The 18,705-nt window shown below is 44.5% G+C and overlaps 1 protein-coding gene across 3 annotated transcripts; it reads left to right on the forward strand.

Moving 5' to 3' along the window:
* Positions 1 to 26: 26 nt before the first annotated feature.
* LOC135084480 (uncharacterized) lies at positions 27 to 17,434 on the forward strand. 3 transcript variants are annotated; one of them, XM_063979270.1, is made up of 20 exons: positions 27 to 170; positions 427 to 477; positions 1,027 to 1,389; positions 1,564 to 1,702; positions 2,151 to 2,401; positions 3,101 to 3,544; positions 3,993 to 4,315; positions 5,014 to 5,217; positions 5,683 to 5,949; positions 6,425 to 6,519; positions 7,334 to 7,494; positions 9,015 to 9,175; positions 9,699 to 9,807; positions 9,997 to 10,788; positions 11,150 to 11,301; positions 11,714 to 11,925; positions 12,496 to 12,690; positions 13,681 to 14,709; positions 15,104 to 15,147; positions 17,135 to 17,434. In XM_063979270.1, the coding sequence occupies exons 2-20, from the start codon at positions 447 to 449 to the stop codon at positions 17,302 to 17,304; spliced, it is 5,142 nt and encodes a 1,713-aa protein (XP_063835340.1). In that variant the 5' UTR covers positions 27 to 170; positions 427 to 446; the 3' UTR covers positions 17,305 to 17,434. The 3 variants fall into 3 exon arrangements, with proteins under 3 accessions (XP_063835340.1, XP_063835345.1, XP_063835348.1); XM_063979275.1 differs by lacking the exon at positions 427 to 477; XM_063979278.1 differs by lacking the exon at positions 15,104 to 15,147 and having other exon boundaries at positions 13,681 to 14,593; positions 17,135 to 17,251.
* Positions 17,435 to 18,705: the final 1,271 nt, after the last annotated feature.

Raw genomic sequence — 18,705 nt, forward strand, 5'->3', positions numbered from 1 at the left:
AAATAAAATGGCGACGGTTTGTTTTATTGATTGATTGATCGTAATCAGTATCAGTATTATCAATATATCATTGTTTTGAGGAATAACTAGGAGTTTTAATTGAAATTGATACGACATATAAATAAATGTGACCCTTGGTGTCGGATGCGTCATACAATTTGTCATATCAGGTGCGTAAACAGATTGTATACCAATCGGTCAATTCTTACCGCAATATTAAAAACAAGTGTGATACATAACTAAACATCTACTATTTTAATAAGACCGTATTTATATAACGCAATATTACAAACAGAATAGTAACAATAATGGCCAAACATTGCTATTAGGTTAATGTTGTCAATTACAATTGTAATCCAGTTAGATTGCTATTTGCTGTATTTTCTATAGTATTTCTTCAATAGTAGGCAATTGTTGTTGTTAAAGGTGTTCCTTTGAACATTGCGATGGCAGTAAAAGTATGTTGTGTTCAGAAATGTAAGTCCCGTTCAACGAGAACTGAAGACATTGGTGTCACATTTCACAAGTTTCCTAGGGACCTGCCCCTGTGTGACTCTTGGGTAAAGGTTACGCGCCATGACGTTTCTAAAACCGATACACCAGCGTACGTTTGTTCGCGACATTTCCGTAAAAGCGATTTTCAATGTTACAAGGACTCAAAATATGTTCTGAAGTCAGGTATTTTGAGGCCCAATATTTAGCTTGTTAGTTAGTTATTTTCTTATTTGAGGACAAGCTATTCTGTGTTTTTTGTTGCAGTTATTCATGCATTGTCATAATTTCTGTTGGTATTGTTTTATTACTTATTTATTAAGTATTATAATTATATCTTACTTATCATTTGCAATGTGACACTGTAGTTCATTCTATCATCTTGATTTTGCATTTCATTTGAATGTTGATGCAAGTTATTCTTTCTATGTAAGTGCTGTCTTAAATTCCTTGTAGACTGGATTGAGTGTAGTTAAATGCATGAGTGAGGCAACCATGAAATATTGTAAAAAAACAAGAGTGATTAATTTACAGATGCTGTTCCCTCAATTTTCCCTTGGATAATCAAAATTAAAGCTAAAGACATGGAAGGAGCAACGGATTCTTCGTCAGAGACAAAAGAACCGCCTAATAGTGGTAAGGAGGGAGATGGAGAAAATTTGGATGCAATAAAGAAATTCATAGAAGACCAGGAGAAAGAGTACACACAGCAAGAGACTAAGAAAGAAGATAATGCCACGATGGAGGTTGAAAAACCAAGTGAAAGCGATGGTTGTAAAGATTTTGACGAACGATTGGCTGTGGCATCCAGCATGATGGATATGATATTGAGTGAGTCGGAAGAAAGGATTGCCAAAAAGAAGGATGGTAACTCATCCAGGCAAATGAGCCCTAAAGGTTTGTTTCCATTTATTTAACAACTTTTCTTGTACTTTTACTTCTACATTTAAAATTATGTGTACATAATGATTTAAATATCTATGAAATTAATATGCATGTGAAATCAAAATATACTGGTAGTGATTTTTATGGTTTGAACAATTGAAAAGGCTTCATGTATGTTCTTTCCAGGAGCCAATAGCATGTCTCTGTCGGTCGGCTCCAAAGTGGAGGCGAAAGACTTCGGCGAATTCTGGTATCCAGCTCAAATTTCCGAGGTTGACTATGATGAGATGGAAGTGTTGGTGCATTATGAGGATTCTTCAAAGAAGTAAGTTTTATACGTATTTGCATGATAGGGTCTTTTCTGAATGTCTTTCTATCATGTATTAGCATGGAACAAACTTCAGGCATATTAGTGATATTAAAAAGCTCAGTTTTTCAAGTCTTGTGAAATGAAACCCTAAGAGTTGTCGCAGTTTTGGGCTGACACTGTGTAGGTTTGTTGTCGACATGAAAAGAAGAAGAAACCCTAATATTTTTACAAAAACATTCAGCAATTTTACTATACACTTTATTTGCTGTTGTTTTTTGATATGTATGTCATACAAAAGGCTGTCAACAATACAGGTAAAATACTGTGAAGTTGTGTTTATGAGCCGACGCTAGCGACAGTCCGGCGCGCGCTGTGCCCGTCTTACGCCTTAAGCTCAGCTTACGCCTCGTGAACTGTACTAGACTAAAGAAAGTTCTATATCGACTATAACTTTCAATTCCAGGCACGACGAATGGATCAGCGTAAGCAGCCCCCGACTGCGGCCTCTCTCGGCCTCCGCTGTATCGTCCCCTGCACCATCCACATCGCAACCAGCGACCACCATCGCCCCAGTGGCTAGTACCAGCACCGCTGAGGAGCCCAAGCCCGTTGAAGACAAGAGCAAACTGACCTTCGTGGTGGGAGAGAGATGCCTGGCCAGGTGGAGGGATAGCAGGCGGTTCTTGGCTACGGTCAGCAAGGATTTGGGAGATGGTGAGTAAAAAAAGCATAAAAGAATAAGAGATTACAAAGAAAGACATTAACCCCCTTACTAATAAAAAGTTACACAGTTGTTGATCACTGTTTTAAAATGACATTTCCATACTAAACGTCACTTTAAAACACTGATCACCGAGCGTGTAAGTTTAATTAGTAAGGGGGTAAGAGTTGAAAGTTCGTCTAACTAACAGACTGGAGCTCATAGACGAGCGATAGTATATCGGCGATTGCTTGCGACTTTAGTCGGCGACAGTCGCCGATGCATCGCGACTCTCGAAGACGGGGCAGTCACTAACGTGTAGTCAGAGTGTGTCAACATGTCATGAAAGCAAAAGGCACGAGTTGTAGACTGTCGCCGACAGACAATCGACTACATTCGCTGACCGTCGCTTACCACTATCGCAAGCGGTCGCCGTCATAATGTCGCTCATCTGTAAGCTCTCTTAATCCAATTATTCTCAAAGAAGCTTTAAGATCCAGTATTATTCAGGTTAGTTTGTGACTCAAATCAAGGTCATTATTTTTCAGAACATTTCTCTCCTGATGTCAAAAAAATCGATCTCTATTTATTTTATCCAAAACTAAGTAGCTCTTGGCCTGCATCTTACCTGATTGAAAATGATGATCAGTGGAGTATTATTATGTTTGCAGTGATTATTTTTCCATTTTTTTATTTTCTTTTTTTATCGCCAGGCTATATGGAAGTCGTGTTCGACGACGGCTTCGTGTGGAAGTGTACGACTTCACGGCTGCATAAGATGAAAGATCAATCGAAGCCGGGTCCTCTAAGCGTTGACGTCACAACGGCTGGGACCTCCGCACATTCCCCAGTTTATGGGGCGGGGCCAAGTAGCGCCACGCCTACCACCCCCGCCCCTGCCTTCCACACTCATTTATTTGACCCCACCCGTGATTACTTAGGCTCGAAGAGCGAACGCCGCGAAATGAAGCGAAAGTTAAACATCAAGGAAATCTTCAATATTGGACAGAAGAAAGCGAAGAAACAGGCAACTCCTACTGAGAAACCGGTGACGCCCAAACCTCCGGTGGAAAGGAAAAAACCGAGGATCATTAGGAAGAAACCGGCAGCGCCTAAAGTTGCACCACCTAAAGTTGTACCAAAAACGGAAATCCCAGGTAAGAATTTGGAGCAAAATGTAGTTTTAGCTAAGAAGCTAAAGAGAGTTTTATTACCTTACTAGCGGCCGCCCGCGACTTCGTACGCGTGGATCGCGTTTTACCCCTTTAGGGGTGGAATTTCGTAAAATCCTTTCTTAGCATCAGCGTCAAAACATCTAGGTACCTGCATGCCAAATTTCAGCCCGATCCGTCCAGTGGTTTGGGCTGTGCGTTGATAGATCACTATGTCAGTCAGTCAGGCAGTCAGTCACCTTTGAGTTACCAAAAGACTATTTTAGCTGCAATAATGAAAGAGATTCTTTCATGCTCACATTTTTTTTTTAATAAAAGTACTGTATCAGATGTTAACTCTATTTGAAGGCTGAATATTCTTCAGCTTCATTTTCTTAGCTCAATTAGGCCTTAGTATGAACTCAGACAGCTTATTTGTCAATGTATATTTTAGATGCTGTGGCATCAATAATAGGGACACTCGAAGGTAGTCCCGCACCGTCACCTGCCGAAGTAAAACCAAAAGAAGAAAAAGAAACAAAAGAAGAAATTAAAGAAACTAAAGTTCAAATTACCAAAGAAGTTACAGAAGATCAAGAAATGAAAGTGGAAGTTGGAAGTGAAGAGACAACTTCAGATGAGCCAGAAGTGAAGGATACTTTGGCAGAAATGTTGATCGACGTTGACGAAAGCAAAGACAGTATTGAGGTTGTGGACCCTACTAAAGACACTTGTGACACGTCGGATACAGCTGACAGCAGACCTGATAGCGATCCCGTAAGTATACTGTAGCTTATTCCAGGGATGTTATGGATATCCGTAACCGTAACCGAAACTATCGGATATCCGAAATAAAAAAAATATCCGTAATCGGAACCAAAACCGATTCAAAAGTTTCGGATAGTCCGAAATGATTTCATATCCGTAACCGTTTCCATAACCGAAACTTCATATCCATAACATCCCTGGTTTATTATTACTACTGAACTTTTTTACACTGTGACTGTAAATTCGGCATGCTGAATATTTGATTTTTAAAATCATTCCTTTTCCAAGTATGAGATTGTTGATAATTTATAATCAGAATTCAAAATGGCAAAGTGGATATTTTAAAATGTATTTTTTTGCTCGAAGTCTATTTATTTATTTCGAACTTACATGCACATAACACTGTACTATCGGCAACAGTGTTAACTACCCATTGCCTGTCATGTCATCTCGTTCTATCGCAAAGAATCACCATTTGATGAGAGCGAGAGCAAAAACGGAAATGGGTAGTTAACAGTGTGACCGTGTGTACGTAAGGCAGACTTAATGCCAGTCGGCATTCTCCTCCAGTCAACTTTTCAATTAAGCACATTAATATGTATTATAAACGAGAAAGATCTGTAAAGTTTTGAGAGGATAGGACCTGCGCCTTTTTTAGTTTTAAAATATAAAAATTCTAGTTTCCCATCACTTCTATTCTCTTCTAGGCGCAAGAAGACGTAAAGCTCGAGAAGTTCGAAGCAGTGGATGGTAAGCACGAAGAGGTCATCGACCGGATCAAGGTAGCCATTACGAAGTTAGAAGACGGCATCAGCAAGGCAGAAGGCTCGCCCAGGCCGGAGGTGAAAACCGAAGCGGCAGAAGTGAAGGAAGTGAAAGAGAAAAAGATTAAGAAGTTGAAGATCAAGAAGGTAAATCATTTAAATCTTTTCGTCTCTGACTGTACGACGAGCGGCCACAGTGAGTGTGCGAGCGCGACAGCAATATAATCGATAAACGCACGAGCGATAAGGATGGGTAGCTTGGGGTCATTGTACGAAATTCTATCTGCTCGGCGACCGGACTTCAGTTTTTCCGATGGATTGTAGGATCAAGAATAACGTACTGAAATAAGTACGAATATTCATTGTAAACTGCGCTTTAAGAACTAAAATCGTCATAGATTTTTTACGCACTCGCTAGTGGGTTGTGTAGACTCGTTTGGTGTTAACTCATGGTAGAGCTACTGAACAAGATCAGGTACCATCGGGTGAGATCTTCTTAGATCTCATTATCTATCACTTATGCGCAGATTCGATTGGCGTCAAACGTTGAAATACCTAAAAAAATCAAGAATGTTTGTGCAATGCATCTGATTCGCAAATTCCATCCAACAGAGCAAAAAGCTGCGCATACTGCAAGAAAAGAAAGTGAAAAAACAAGTTGAGAAGGTTAAATCCGAGCTAGAAGTGATGAAGCGTCAGATCGAGGTGATGAGGCGGCAGATGGTTAACTCGGACACCACGCAGGAGTTGCCAGAATCGTTCCTACTGCCGGGCGAATGGTGTTGCAAGTGGGTGAACGGACAGCCGATTGGGAAGGTGTGCGAGTTGGAAATGGATGGGAAGGAAAAAGCTGGTGGGCTGCCTAGGAGAAGTGTGCAGGTAAGTCTTGGTTCATAGTCGTTACAAAAGCTTGGTATCCTTCCTTCGTTTTCAGCGAAAAGTCTTTCACTGTTGGACAAAGGCCTATCCCAATGATTACTAACGACCGGTCCTGCGCTGGCGTCATCCAGGCGCTTCTCGCGACCTTCACTAGATATTCAATTTAAATCTCAAGCTCTTTTCGTAGACATCTCGTAGAACTGAATTGCGGCCACGGACCGGATGATGTAGTGAAGGTAGGTAGGCGTTCCACAGACACGGGAGCCTGCCTTCACTACTACGTCTTCACTGTGGTCGCATCAGTTCTACAAGATGTCTACGAAAAGAGCTTGATATTTAAATTGAATATGAAAATAATATAGTTGGCATTCGACAGTTATACATAATTACCAGGTCTCTGGCTTCTAAAAAGATTTTTGTTGACGAACTCTTATTTTTAAGTGGCTCTGATCAAAATATTCTTATTATTTTATAGGTGGAAGACAAAAGGTTGCCGGCGGGTTGGACTAAACACATGGTTCGGAGAAGTCTAGGCAGTTCAGCAGGAAAATGGGACGTGGTTTTAGTGAAGTAAGTGTTTTACTATTATAAAAAGAATTTTAGAACACTATTAAGTATTATATTCTGCTAAAAACACTACACGAAACTATTTGGCGCCAGTGTGGGATAAAGTCTTATAGTTGGTTACTCAATAGTGGCTAAGACAGTGGCGCTATTTAGTGAGCACTCAAGCAATAGAAGAACTATCGCATTTGCAAGGTCCTGAGGGCTTAGTACCGTGGCTTAGTTTACTTTACATTAAACGTCACTAGTGAGCGCGTAAAAAATTGACATTCGCCCGTAGCGGAAACTTTCAAGAACTAAAATTTTCATATTTTATACAGTAACAATACAGTAACCTACCTTTCTTAGGACAGCGAGTGTTACCTTCTCTTCTCTGTATACAGGATGTACAGTGTGTTTGGGATATTGCTAGCGATAATTTAAGGCGATGTTGTTATGTCAATTTTATCGACAAAAATGCCCCCAAAAACGTTCCCTTCAAAACTGAAATTTTGACAAAAACTAAAATTCATTAATTTTTTTAAAGTTTTTTGGTCATTATTTTGAATTTTTTTTTTTTTTTAAGGCCACATATGCAGTTACAAATGCAATTTTTTATTTATCTGTAAGACGGGCACATAAGAAATAAAAACAATTTTTATGTACAGTCAAATAAAAAATTAAGCCCCCCCCATTCCAAGAGGAGCGGGGTGGGCCCACATATGGGGGCATTTTTGTCAAAAAATTTACATCACAACACCGCCTTATATTATCGCTAGCCCTATCCCAAACATACTGTATATTATTCTGAAAGAAATAAATAACAAAATCACTTTTCCAGCCCCGAAAACCGGCGTTTCCACACCCGCACTGATATGCGCAACTATATGGAGTCGCACCCTGATACGGCCACGAGGCTTAAAGACTACGAGGCCGTGCTCATGGACTTCGGCGTCCATCTGAAACTGGCGCGGCGGATGGGCTGGGTCGTCTCTACGCCAGGTCGGTATCCACTCACTTGAAGATCTGACTGTCACAGAATCATCATCCTCATCATTTCAGCCATAGGACGTCCACTGCTGAACATAGGCCTCCCCCAATGCTTTCCACGTTGATCGATTGGTAGCGGCCTGTCACAGAATATCTTTCAACAACCGGAAAGGATGATGGGCATATTGGGCGTTAAACCAACAGAAACAAAAAGTATACTAAATTAAAGCTTAATACTATTACTTCATTTCATAGTATGACAACAATCCTGAAATACGCGGGGATACGGAGATAGAGGTCGTTGAATATGCAAAGTTTCCATAGTATTTCACATCACATTAGGGTAATAAAAATAGTATTAGATCTATTAAATTGCTTTTATCGATCATATTGAGAGTATTGTATCATATCTTACTATCGATTTAGTAAGTATGTATACCGAGTAAATCATAATCGATTATTCGATTGCAATAATCGATTATATTGCTGAAAATAAAGAATTGAATTAACAATCAAATGATAGTAATGATGGTACATAATCAATAAAATCGATTAATCGAATTGTTAATCGATAAATCGTTATTTGGCAATATCGATTAATAATCGATCCGTGATCGATTATGCGACAACACTACAACTTAACTGGTAGAAATCCCATTGAAACATGACTGTGTTCATGTCATTTCTCTAAATGGTAGGTACCTAGGTATGGTCCTACGCTTATAATGTAGAACATGGTTTAAATATACCATTTGTTGGCCTCACTCCTGAACTGTTGGAAATAATAATGGATAAATAACTTAATGTATTTAAAATGTAAGTAGATAAGTATATTAATTAATAATATTTTTTGTTTGCGCAATAAAGCACCTATTTACTATTACACATTATGTCAATTTCCAAGCAAACCCGGGAGTTTTTGGTAGTTATTTAAATGAAAATATATTTCTGATATTAAGTACTAACAAATAATAGTAGTTACATTTCTGTTGGTTTTACGCCCAGATTCCATAGAAAAGTGCCCATCATCCTTTATGCCGTTTTCTATCCAATCTTTACTATATGGTTTTTCACTAGGTCCCAAACTATATCTTCATCAAATCAGTTCGGAAAAGGTAACAGATAGCCTGACAGTTACTTTCGCAGTAGTAGTTGAACTGTCCAGGAAAGCCACTGTAGAGTAAGTGTAAGGCCCTGTCACTTGCCAGTGGTCCTAACTGTTAAGTACTTGTAGGGATGTTATGGATATGTAGTTTCGGTTATGGATACGGTTACGGTTAGAGGAATAATATTATACCGGTTTCGGTTACGGATATTTTTTTCGGATATCGGAATATTTCGGATATTCGAAAGTTTTGGTTACGGTTACGGATATCCATAACATCCCTGCTGTTAAGTCCTCATTGTATTACAAAATAGAATAATAGATTTTGAATGCTCATATATCGTATATTTATGGTTATCGTTTATAAAAAACTGACACGTTTACCCCCCCCCCCCCCCCCCCCTTTAAAGTGCCTATTTCCCCCCAGATGGCGTAGCTGAGTCCCCAGTAGTGTCGCTCCCAGCGGGCACGCTTTCTTGCACATCGCCTATAATCAAGCGCAAGAAGCTAAGTTTGAAACGACCGCGAGAGGCCCCCAAACAGAAGAAGATGAAGCGCGTCATCAAAATGCCCAAGTATCTGGTGAAGGTATGCGTTGTCTTAAAGAAATCATCATCATATGTACCATCCTAGACTGCATCCCACTTAACACCATGTGCGATTGTGGTCAAATACCTGCCTTGTTATGCATAAAAACATCATCATTTCAGCCACAGGACGTAAACTCACACTACGCCCCCTGAACTATTATCGCCTCCCCCAAATATTTCTACATCGTCTTCGCCGTCCTGCATCCAGCGCCTTCCGCTACCTTCAATGCTCAAAATTGAAGAAATGGGAGGGAAAAATTAAAGGGGGATTTATATTTGTCTGACGTAATGTGTCGTGATGCATCAGAATGGAATCGATTTCATATATTTATAGCTTAATTCAGTCAGTGCCTGACGTATAGGAGCGACGCGGGAGTGATTTTGTGACGGTCAAACGTCAGGGAGACTTCAGATTTGTATGCCCTGTCACGTCATAATATGTCACCCCTCCCGTGGCGCTGTGGCTTTTGACTCAAGTCATTGACTGCCTATTAATGTGTGTTTTTATTTCTTTACCACAGAATCAAAAGAAAGGGCTGGGTCCAGGAACGTCTAGTACTCCTTCTACTTCAGAAAACGATCCAACAGCACCGCCTGAAGATAACTACCCGCCTTTAGAAGATGGATACGGTATGTATAAAACATAAATGAATCTTATTGAATTTTGATACAAAAATTTGGTATTTACCACTAATTTTGAAACACATTTTTTCTAAAAGAACAAACATTTCATAGAAATCCAAAAGAGGGGATGGTGCTTCGCTTCACTTTGATATATTTTTGATTTTGACGTTTAATACTTTAAATTATTCCTTCCAGTATGGGTCGGTTCCTTGAAAGTGCAAATAATAGAGAACCTCCTCCGCTGCCCAGCCGAAGGGTGTTTCAAGAACTTCAGAAACAACACCCTACTCCAAATGCACATAAAACACTACCACCGAGAACTGCGCAAAATGCTCGGTCGAACGCCGAAAGTTCTGGACTTGGCGTATGCCAGAACTATGCCAGAAAAGACCCTCGAACCTACAAAAACAAGGGAACCTGACTTGAAGACAATCAAAGTCAAAGTCCCGAAGCCGCCTAAACGGGTCGTTCAAGAAGAAATTAAACCAGAAGTCAAAAAGGAAGAAGCTATGGACTTACAAATCGACATTCCCTCAACGTCGGTAAAACTTGAAGATACCCCAATGCCGAAATTGCACGATTCTCCTAAACTCCGCCAAGCGTTAGTCCACAAGCCAGTGAAGCGTCCCAAAGTGCTGCTACCGGTTCGAAGACCGGAGTCCGAGGATGTCAAAGACGAGCAGTCTAATGATTTTGACGATTCGGCCGACTTGCCGATCGAAGTTTTGGACTTCGAGACGGAGATTTCGACGCATACTGTGACGAAGCCTGTTGATTTCAAGAAGAAAGAGAAGAGGGGTAAAGTGGCCACGTTGAAACCAAAGAGTGAGGACGATGAGTGGTTCGGCCCGGCTTCGGATGTGGAGACTCGGTCGAGTTTCCCGCGGTCGGGCACGCCGGATTACAAGAGAATGGAACAACACGCCGGTAATTCGGAGTCGAATGAAGAGCAGCAGCGGGAGAATGAGTATGAATATAATCCTGAAAGTAAGTACTCTTCTGTGTTCTATAGGATAAAAAAATTTTGAATGTAGACGTCTATTTTCAAAAATACTACAAGTACACGAATTTCATAACGTTAAATTTAATGTGTCCGCTCACGCGACATTCACTCGTTTTGGTAAAGACGGTTTCCACGAGCGGTCTTCGGTCCACTTAGAGGTAGGCCTGCCCATATTGCGTCTTCCAGACGTTCTCTGCCCCTATGGCCATCAGTTCTATGAGCTCTACATAACGTAACTTAAGTTTGCCAATACAGCGGACTATGTTCGTTACTTGAGCTTTCCTACAGATCTCATTTCTGATTGGATTTGAGTTGCATTGTTTCTAATCGCTGTGTACATTTCAGCCGGCGAGCTGATGAAGATTGAGCACATGAAGCGCGAGGAAATCATCAACTGCCACTGCGGCTTCCGCGAGGAGGACGGGCTCATGGTGCAGTGCGAGCTGTGCCTGTGCTGGCAGCACGGGCTGTGCCACAACCTGCGGCACAGGCTGGAGGCGAGTGTTGTCACTTGTAAAGTCCGGTCGTCGAGCAGATAAAATTTCGTACAATGACCCCAACTACTCATCCTTATCGCTCGCTTGAATTATCGCGCTCGCACACTCATAGCGGTCGCGCGTCGTACAGTCTCGACAACAATATAATTACGTGCGAGTGATAAGGATGGGTAGCTTGAGGTCATTGGACGAAATTCTATCTGCTCGGCGACCGGACTTTAGACCAATTATTTTTACAATGGGCGAAGAATAAGCGCGCGTGCGTCACTCACTGCTCGCTCGTGAATAATACGCAGCGCGTGTTTTGTTTTCAACAGGCCTTCTAATAGTCACACGGTAGAAGTATCAACTATTCCTATAGTACTATAGCTCTTCTAAGATTTCATTTTTTAAAGATGCAATATTATTCCAGGTGCCAGAAAAGTACACGTGCAGCATTTGCTTGAACCCGCGTCGGGGGCGGCGCTCGAAGCGGTTCCTGCATGATCAAGACCGCTTATTCGACGGGACGCTCCCGGGGGCGAAGCCCAGCGATACGCTTCGCCGCTCGCACGAGCTGTCCGGCAACCTGCACTTGATAAGGGACGCGCTGCACTCGCTGAGGGTCAAATACCATGTTGCCACGTGAGTCTGACACTATTATCCGGGCCTTTTCAAAGCGAGAGTTAATAAGCACTTACTAGGGCAGATATTTACCATTCTAGTCAGCATCTCAGTTAACATCAGGTGCGTTTGCGCTCAAATACCCACCTTGTTCTGAATAAAAAAAGTAGTCATCATCAAATTCATAATTACATCCCAGGAAAGAGCACGATCACCTGTAATTTTCATCCCTCTGCTATCTTAACTAGTGAATTACGAGATTATTCCCACTTTTCCTTTTCACCGCTGCAGCGCGCTGCAACTCCTGTGAAGACAGGATCTAGATCTTGAGGATCTACAGCATGACTGCCTATAAAAACCCAGATAGTAAAGGCTATGGCCCAGCAGAAAGTTAAACTGCTATAGGATCAGCAACGAAACTAATGATTTTGTAAAAATAATCCCGGTTTAATTACTAGGAAGATAAATTATATTTACAGGCAACCTTGAGCAGGACAGTTATTTGAAATAAAAAGTGGGAAGGCTAGCCTCTTTGAGCCTTAAACCACTCGGCTATTGAAAAAAAATTAACATATCCAAATCCTTTTACAGTAAAAAGAACCACCCAAAGTTATACCTATGGGCTGACAAAGAATGGGACACGGAGGAGGTGACCCAGCCTCAGGACAAGCCCAAGCTGGACTACACAGACTTGCAACTGATCAACATCGACAAGGAGAACCAGCCGGTACAGGACGACTTGAACGCGCACATCGACGTCACCACGCCTTCCGAAGACCATGACAGGTCGGTGACAGTGATATTTGATGATTTTTGTGGCATAATATTTAGTTTGAGTTTACATCAAACTAGTGATAAAGCCTGGTCCGTGAGCACGTAGAATCCCGTCCAATGACTCCAAGCTACCCATCCTTATCGCTCGCGCGTAATTATATTGCTGTCGCGATTGTGCGACGCGCGCCCGCAGTGAGTATGCGACCAGGCTTTAGTGAGCGCGTAAAAAAATGTTTTTTTTTTTCCATGGCTACATTAAATGTATGACGGATTGTATAGCGCCCTAGCGGAAACTTTCAACAATTAAAATTTTCATATTTTTTTTAACGCGCTCTAGTTCACTAGTGAGGACGTTTGATGTAAACGTCCAATGACCCCAAGCTGCCATCCTTATCGCATACTCACTGCGGTTGCCCGTCGCACAGTCGCGACAGCAATATAATTACGCGCGAGCGATAAGGAAGGGTAGCTTGGGGTCATTGGACGAAATTCTAACTGCTCGGCGACCGGAGTTTTGTTTTGTTTCTTTAGTTGCTGAATAAAGATTTTCGTCTAGAAGTAGTAGATTAGTAAGAGACGGGTCTTAACGCGACGTTTATTAATGAGTTATATTATGTACTCACGGCTTGACGTTTCGAATGCTATGCTGCAGCCCCCTGGTCACAAGCAGACTGGCGGCTCGCGGCGTCGTCCGTTCGGGTGGGCTTGAACATTTTCAACTACCTCATCGCGTTAAGACCCGTGTCTTACTTATGAGGGTTTTCGCGAATGAAAGATCCGCTAGATGGCGGGACGTGGATGTGGGGTCTGACTGCTGCGTGATTGGTGGATTTTGACATATCTGTCAATGTCATGTCAAAAATAACCAATCATGCAGCATTTGGACCACGCGTCTACGTATTGCCATCTGGCGGATTTTTCATTCGCGAAATTCTCATTTAGTTGAAATGGAACGCGAAAGTTTAAAATCTTATAAAGATTTTCTTATTCTTATATTGGCAGATACAGCCAGCGAGATGGCCAGGCGCTGCTGGGCGGGCTGCTGGCGGCGCCGCTGGAGCTGCCCATCAGCGCCGCCGAGCTCGAGCGCCTCGCCAGCGCCGTGCCGGACCACGGTACTGTACACAGGGCGCTGCTGCTGCGAGCAGGACCGTCCACATCAGATACAGCCAGCGAGAGGCCAGGCGCTGCTGGGCGGGCTGCTGGCGGCGCCGCTGGAGCTGCCCATCAGCGCCGCCGAGCTCGAGCGCCTCGCCAGCGCCGTGCCGGACCACGGTACTGTACACAGGGCGCTGCTGCTGCGAGCAGGACCGTCCACATCAGATACAGCCAGCGAGAGGCCAGGCGCTGCTGGGCGGGCTGCTGGCGGCGCCGCTGGAGCTGCCCATCAGCGCCGCCGAGCTCGAGCGCCTCGCCAGCGCCGTGCCGGACCACGGTACTGTACACAGGGCGCTGCTGCTGCGAGCAGGACCGTCCACATCAGATACAGCCAGCGAGAGGCCAGGCGCTGCTGGGCGGGCTGCTGGCGGCGCCGCTGGAGCTGCCCATCAGCGCCGCCGAGCTCGAGCGCCTCGCCAGCGCCGTGCCGGACCACGGTACTGTACACAGGGCGCTGCTGCTGCGAGCAGGACCGTCCACATCAGATACAGCCAGCGAGAGGCCAGGCGCTGCTGGGCGGGCTGCTGGCGGCGCCGCTGGAGCTGCCCATCAGCGCCGCCGAGCTCGAGCGCCTCGCCAGCGCCGTGCCGGACCACGGTACTGTACACAGGGCGCTGCTGCTGCGAGCAGGACCGTCCACATCAGATACAGCCAGCGAGAGGCCAGGCGCTGCTGGGCGGGCTGCTGGCGGCGCCGCTGGAGCTGCCCATCAGCGCCGCCGAGCTCGAGCGCCTCGCCAGCGCCGTGCCGGACCACGGTACTGTACACAGGGCGCTGCTGCTGCGAGCAGGACCGTCCACATCAGATACAGCCAGCGAGAGGCCAGGCGCTGCTGGGCGGGCTGCTGGCGGCGCCGCTGGAGCTGCCCATCAGGCCTCAGCCTCGAGTTTAGCGGGCAGCGGGGCGGGAGCGGCGGCGGCGCGGGAGCGGGGCGGGCAACGCAGACCCCTTCTCGAAACAAGCGGGCAGCTCGCGCGGCGCTTTAGCGGCGAAGTGTTGTGTTCGGGGTTGTGTTGTCGAGATATTTGTTTTTATTCGCAAAGGAAATGTCTGAACAACGCGGCGACAATTTTATTTCGATTCAACTTTATTCCTAACTCTCGATTTATTGTGGGCAAAAGAAGGAGTGCGCTGCCCGCTCGTTGCCCGCTCCCGCGCCGCTGTTTTCGAGAACCGGTCTATTTGATTTTACGCATAAGATCCTGCCGCTCCCGCGCCGCCGCCGCTCCCGCCCCGCTGCCCGCTAAACTCGAGGCTGAGGCCTCAGCGCCGCCGAGCTCGAGCGCCTCGCCAGCGCCGTGCCGGACCACGGTACTGTACACAGGGCGCTGCTGCTGCTATCATTGGTTCCCAAAGTGCCCCCCCCCCCAGGGGAGGAGCAAAGACCTTTAAAGGGGGGCGCGGGCCATCTCCAAAAATCCTGCGACCGCTGAGAACGCATTCCAGACTGCTCGATACGACCAAAAAAATCTTGACTGGAGGAGGGACGGGGAATTTTTTGTATGGTCGAAAGGGGGCGCGTCTCAAGTAAGTCTGGGAACCAACTACAAGCACACAGTGTTTTATTTTGGCTTAGAAGCGGACATCCCTGTTTTATTAATTCAATCGTTAGATATTACTATTATGTATAAAATTGATGAAGGAACTAGTAGTTGTATTTGTTTAGTTTCGAAGAAATATTCGATTTTGTGATTTTATAAAAAAAACAGTTTTAGAAGCATATTTTCTACAAAAATTACATTAAGTCAGAATTTTGTAAATAAATTTACCTATCACTATAACGTCTACTTTTATGCAAAATTAAATGGTTATTGCTGCAGTAATTTAGGAATTATTTAATAATTTATGATTTTCAGAAAACATTTTTTTCTCCGTTGTCCTAGAAAATTGGCAGCTATATTTACTTTATATAGATGCATGATATAATTATCTATTATACCTGAAAATATTACTTGCCTATCCCGTGGAAGTTCGAAGATATTTTAATTTCTATGAGTTTAGAAAATTTATATGTAAATAGGGTTGTCATCTAAATATTTTTTAGTTTTTTAAATGCCGTCCGTAACAATACGGCTTTAATGCCTTTGTTAGATAACTATTGAAATTCATTGCTTTTACCATTATTAATTTGTCGGGTCGAGTTTGATAATTATAGAGTTGGCCCTGTGGCGGCTTATTGGAAATCCTATCGTTTTCGAAACATCGATATATATGTTGCAGTCAAAACTCATAATCGATCAAAACCACTTTTGACTGCAAATTTCAGTTAATAGTGGTTTTGACCGATGGCCTTAGTCAATATTACTTTTGACAAATTTTTCTAGTCATATCATCGAACTTCCACGGGATAGGCAAGTAATATTTTCAGGTATTATAGATAATTATATCATGCATCAATATAAAGTAAATATAGCTGCCAATTTTCTAGGACAACGGAGAAAAAAATGTTTTCTGAAAATCATAAATTATTAAATAATTCCTAAATTACTGCAGCAATAACCATTTATTTTTGCATAAAGGTAGACGTTACAGTGATTCTGACTTAATGTAATTTTTTTAGAAAATATGTTTCTAAAACTGTTTTTTTTTTATAAAATCACAATATCGAATATTTCTTCGAAACTAAGCAAATACAACTACTAGTTCCTTCATCAATTTTATACATAATAGTAATATCTAACGATTGAATTAATAAAACAGGGATGTCCGCTTCTAAGGCAAAATAAAAGACTGTGAAGCAGGACCTACTGGACTACTACTAGACTACTGGACTGGACTAGGAGCTACTGGAATCCCTGGGCATTTAAGAACCCAGAGGGCCCTTTCCTTTAAAAAAGGAAAATTATAGAACTCTTAACTTTTTTATTTATTTATTAATTTTCCATTTAAATACACACAGTAAACATTAATATATTCTGCCAAACTGTGACACAGTTACACAACTGATTTGGGTCCCTTAATCGCGGGGCCCTGGGCTCGTGCCTGGAGTGCCTAGTGGGAAATAGGGGCGTGGCTACAAGCTGCTGTGTACATAATTATACAAACCGATCGAGCTAACTGCGCACTTCAATGCGATTTTTCCTCCCACTTACCCGCACACACGGGAAGGCCGTTCGTCCAATTTGTACCAGAGCGTCAATGTGACGTCACGGCCGCCAGGTGCAGTTAACTCTCGGATTGTAAAAAGAACCTTTTTCCTTTTACTTTACATTAAAAAGTTGCCATTTACTCGTACCTGTGTAAAAAATATTTGAAAAAGAAATTTTTGTAACATCACAGACTCATATTTCTTTTGCAGTGGTACAGCCGCCCATAGTGCCGCAGCCAGAAGCGGCCATAGACAATGGTGTGTGTCGCGAACGCTTGTTGCGCCATATCCAGCGCTGCCAGGCCGCTCTCGACTCCCGGCTGGATACTATCGAGGCGACTGTCGCGGGTGAGTGTCTCCACCGTGAACATAGACCATAGACAACGGGGCCCATAGTGCCGAGCCAGAAGCGGCCATAGACAACGGGGTGTGTCGCGAGCGCTTGTTGCGCCATATCCAGCGCTGCCAGGCCGCTCTCGACTCCCGGCTGGATACTATCGAGGCGACTGTCGCGGGTGAGTGTCTTCACCGTGAACATAGACCAGAGCTCAGCCCGGCCATAGACAATGGGGCCCATAGTGCCGCAGCCAGAAGCGGCCATAGATAACGGGGTGTGTCGCGAGCGCTTGTTGCGCCACATCCAACGCTGCCAGGCCGCTCTCGACTCCCGGCTGGATACTATCGAGGCGACTGTCGCGGGTGAGTGTCTTCACCGTGACATAGACCATAGACAATAGGGCCCATAGTGTCGTAGCCAGAAGCGGCCATAGACAACGGGGTGTGTCGCGAGCGCTTGTTGCGCCACATCCAGCGCTGCCAGGCCGCTCTCGACTCCCGGCTGGATACTATCGAGGCGACTGTCGCGGGTGAGTGTCTCCACCGTGATCATAAACCATAGACAATGGGGCCCATAGTGCCGCAGCCAGAAGCGGCCATAGACAACGGGGTGTGTCGCGAGCGCTTGTTGCGCCACATCCAACGCTGCCAGGCCGCTCTCGACTCCCGGCTGGATACTATCGAGGCGACTGTCGCGGGTGAGTGTCTCCACCGTGAACATAAACCATAGAGCTTAGTCCGGCCAGGGCCGTCTTTAACCTACCAGGGGCCTTGGGCACTTAAGGATCAAGGGGGGCCCTTATCATCTGGAAAAAGTTCTTTTGAGTAGACGGGGGCCCTCTCGATCGCGGGGCCCTGGGCACGTGCCCAAAGTGCCCAGTGGGAAAGAGGGGCCTGAGTCCGGCCATAGACCATAGGGCCCATAGTGCCGAGCCAGAAGCGGCCATAGACAATGGGGTGTGTCGCGAGCGCTTGTTGCGCCACATCCAGAGCTGCCAGGCCGCTCTCGACTCCCGGCTGGATACCATCGAGGCGACTGTCGCGGGTGAGTGTCTCCACCGTGAACATAGACCATAGACAACGGGGCCCATAGTGTCGTAGCCAGAAGCGGCCATAGACAACGGGGTGTGTCGCGAGCGCTTGTTGCGTTACATCCAGCGCTGCCAGGCCGCTCTCGACTCTCGGCTGGATACCATCGAGGCGACTGTCGCGGGTGAGTGTCTCCACCGTGAACATAGACCATAGACAACGGGGCCCATAGTGTCGTAGCCAGAAGCGGCCATAGACAACGGGGTGTGTCGCGAGCGCTTGTTGCGTTACATCCAGCGCTGCCAGGCCGCTCTCGACTTCCGGCTGGATACTATCGAGGCGACTGTCGCGGGTGAGTGTCTTCACCGTGACATAGACCATAGAAAATAGGGTCCATAGTGTCGTAGCCAGAAGCG

The sequence above is a fragment of the Ostrinia nubilalis genome, chromosome 2, assembly GCF_963855985.1.
Source record: "Ostrinia nubilalis chromosome 2, ilOstNubi1.1, whole genome shotgun sequence".
In the NCBI taxonomy this organism is placed as follows: domain Eukaryota; kingdom Metazoa; phylum Arthropoda; class Insecta; order Lepidoptera; family Crambidae; genus Ostrinia; species Ostrinia nubilalis.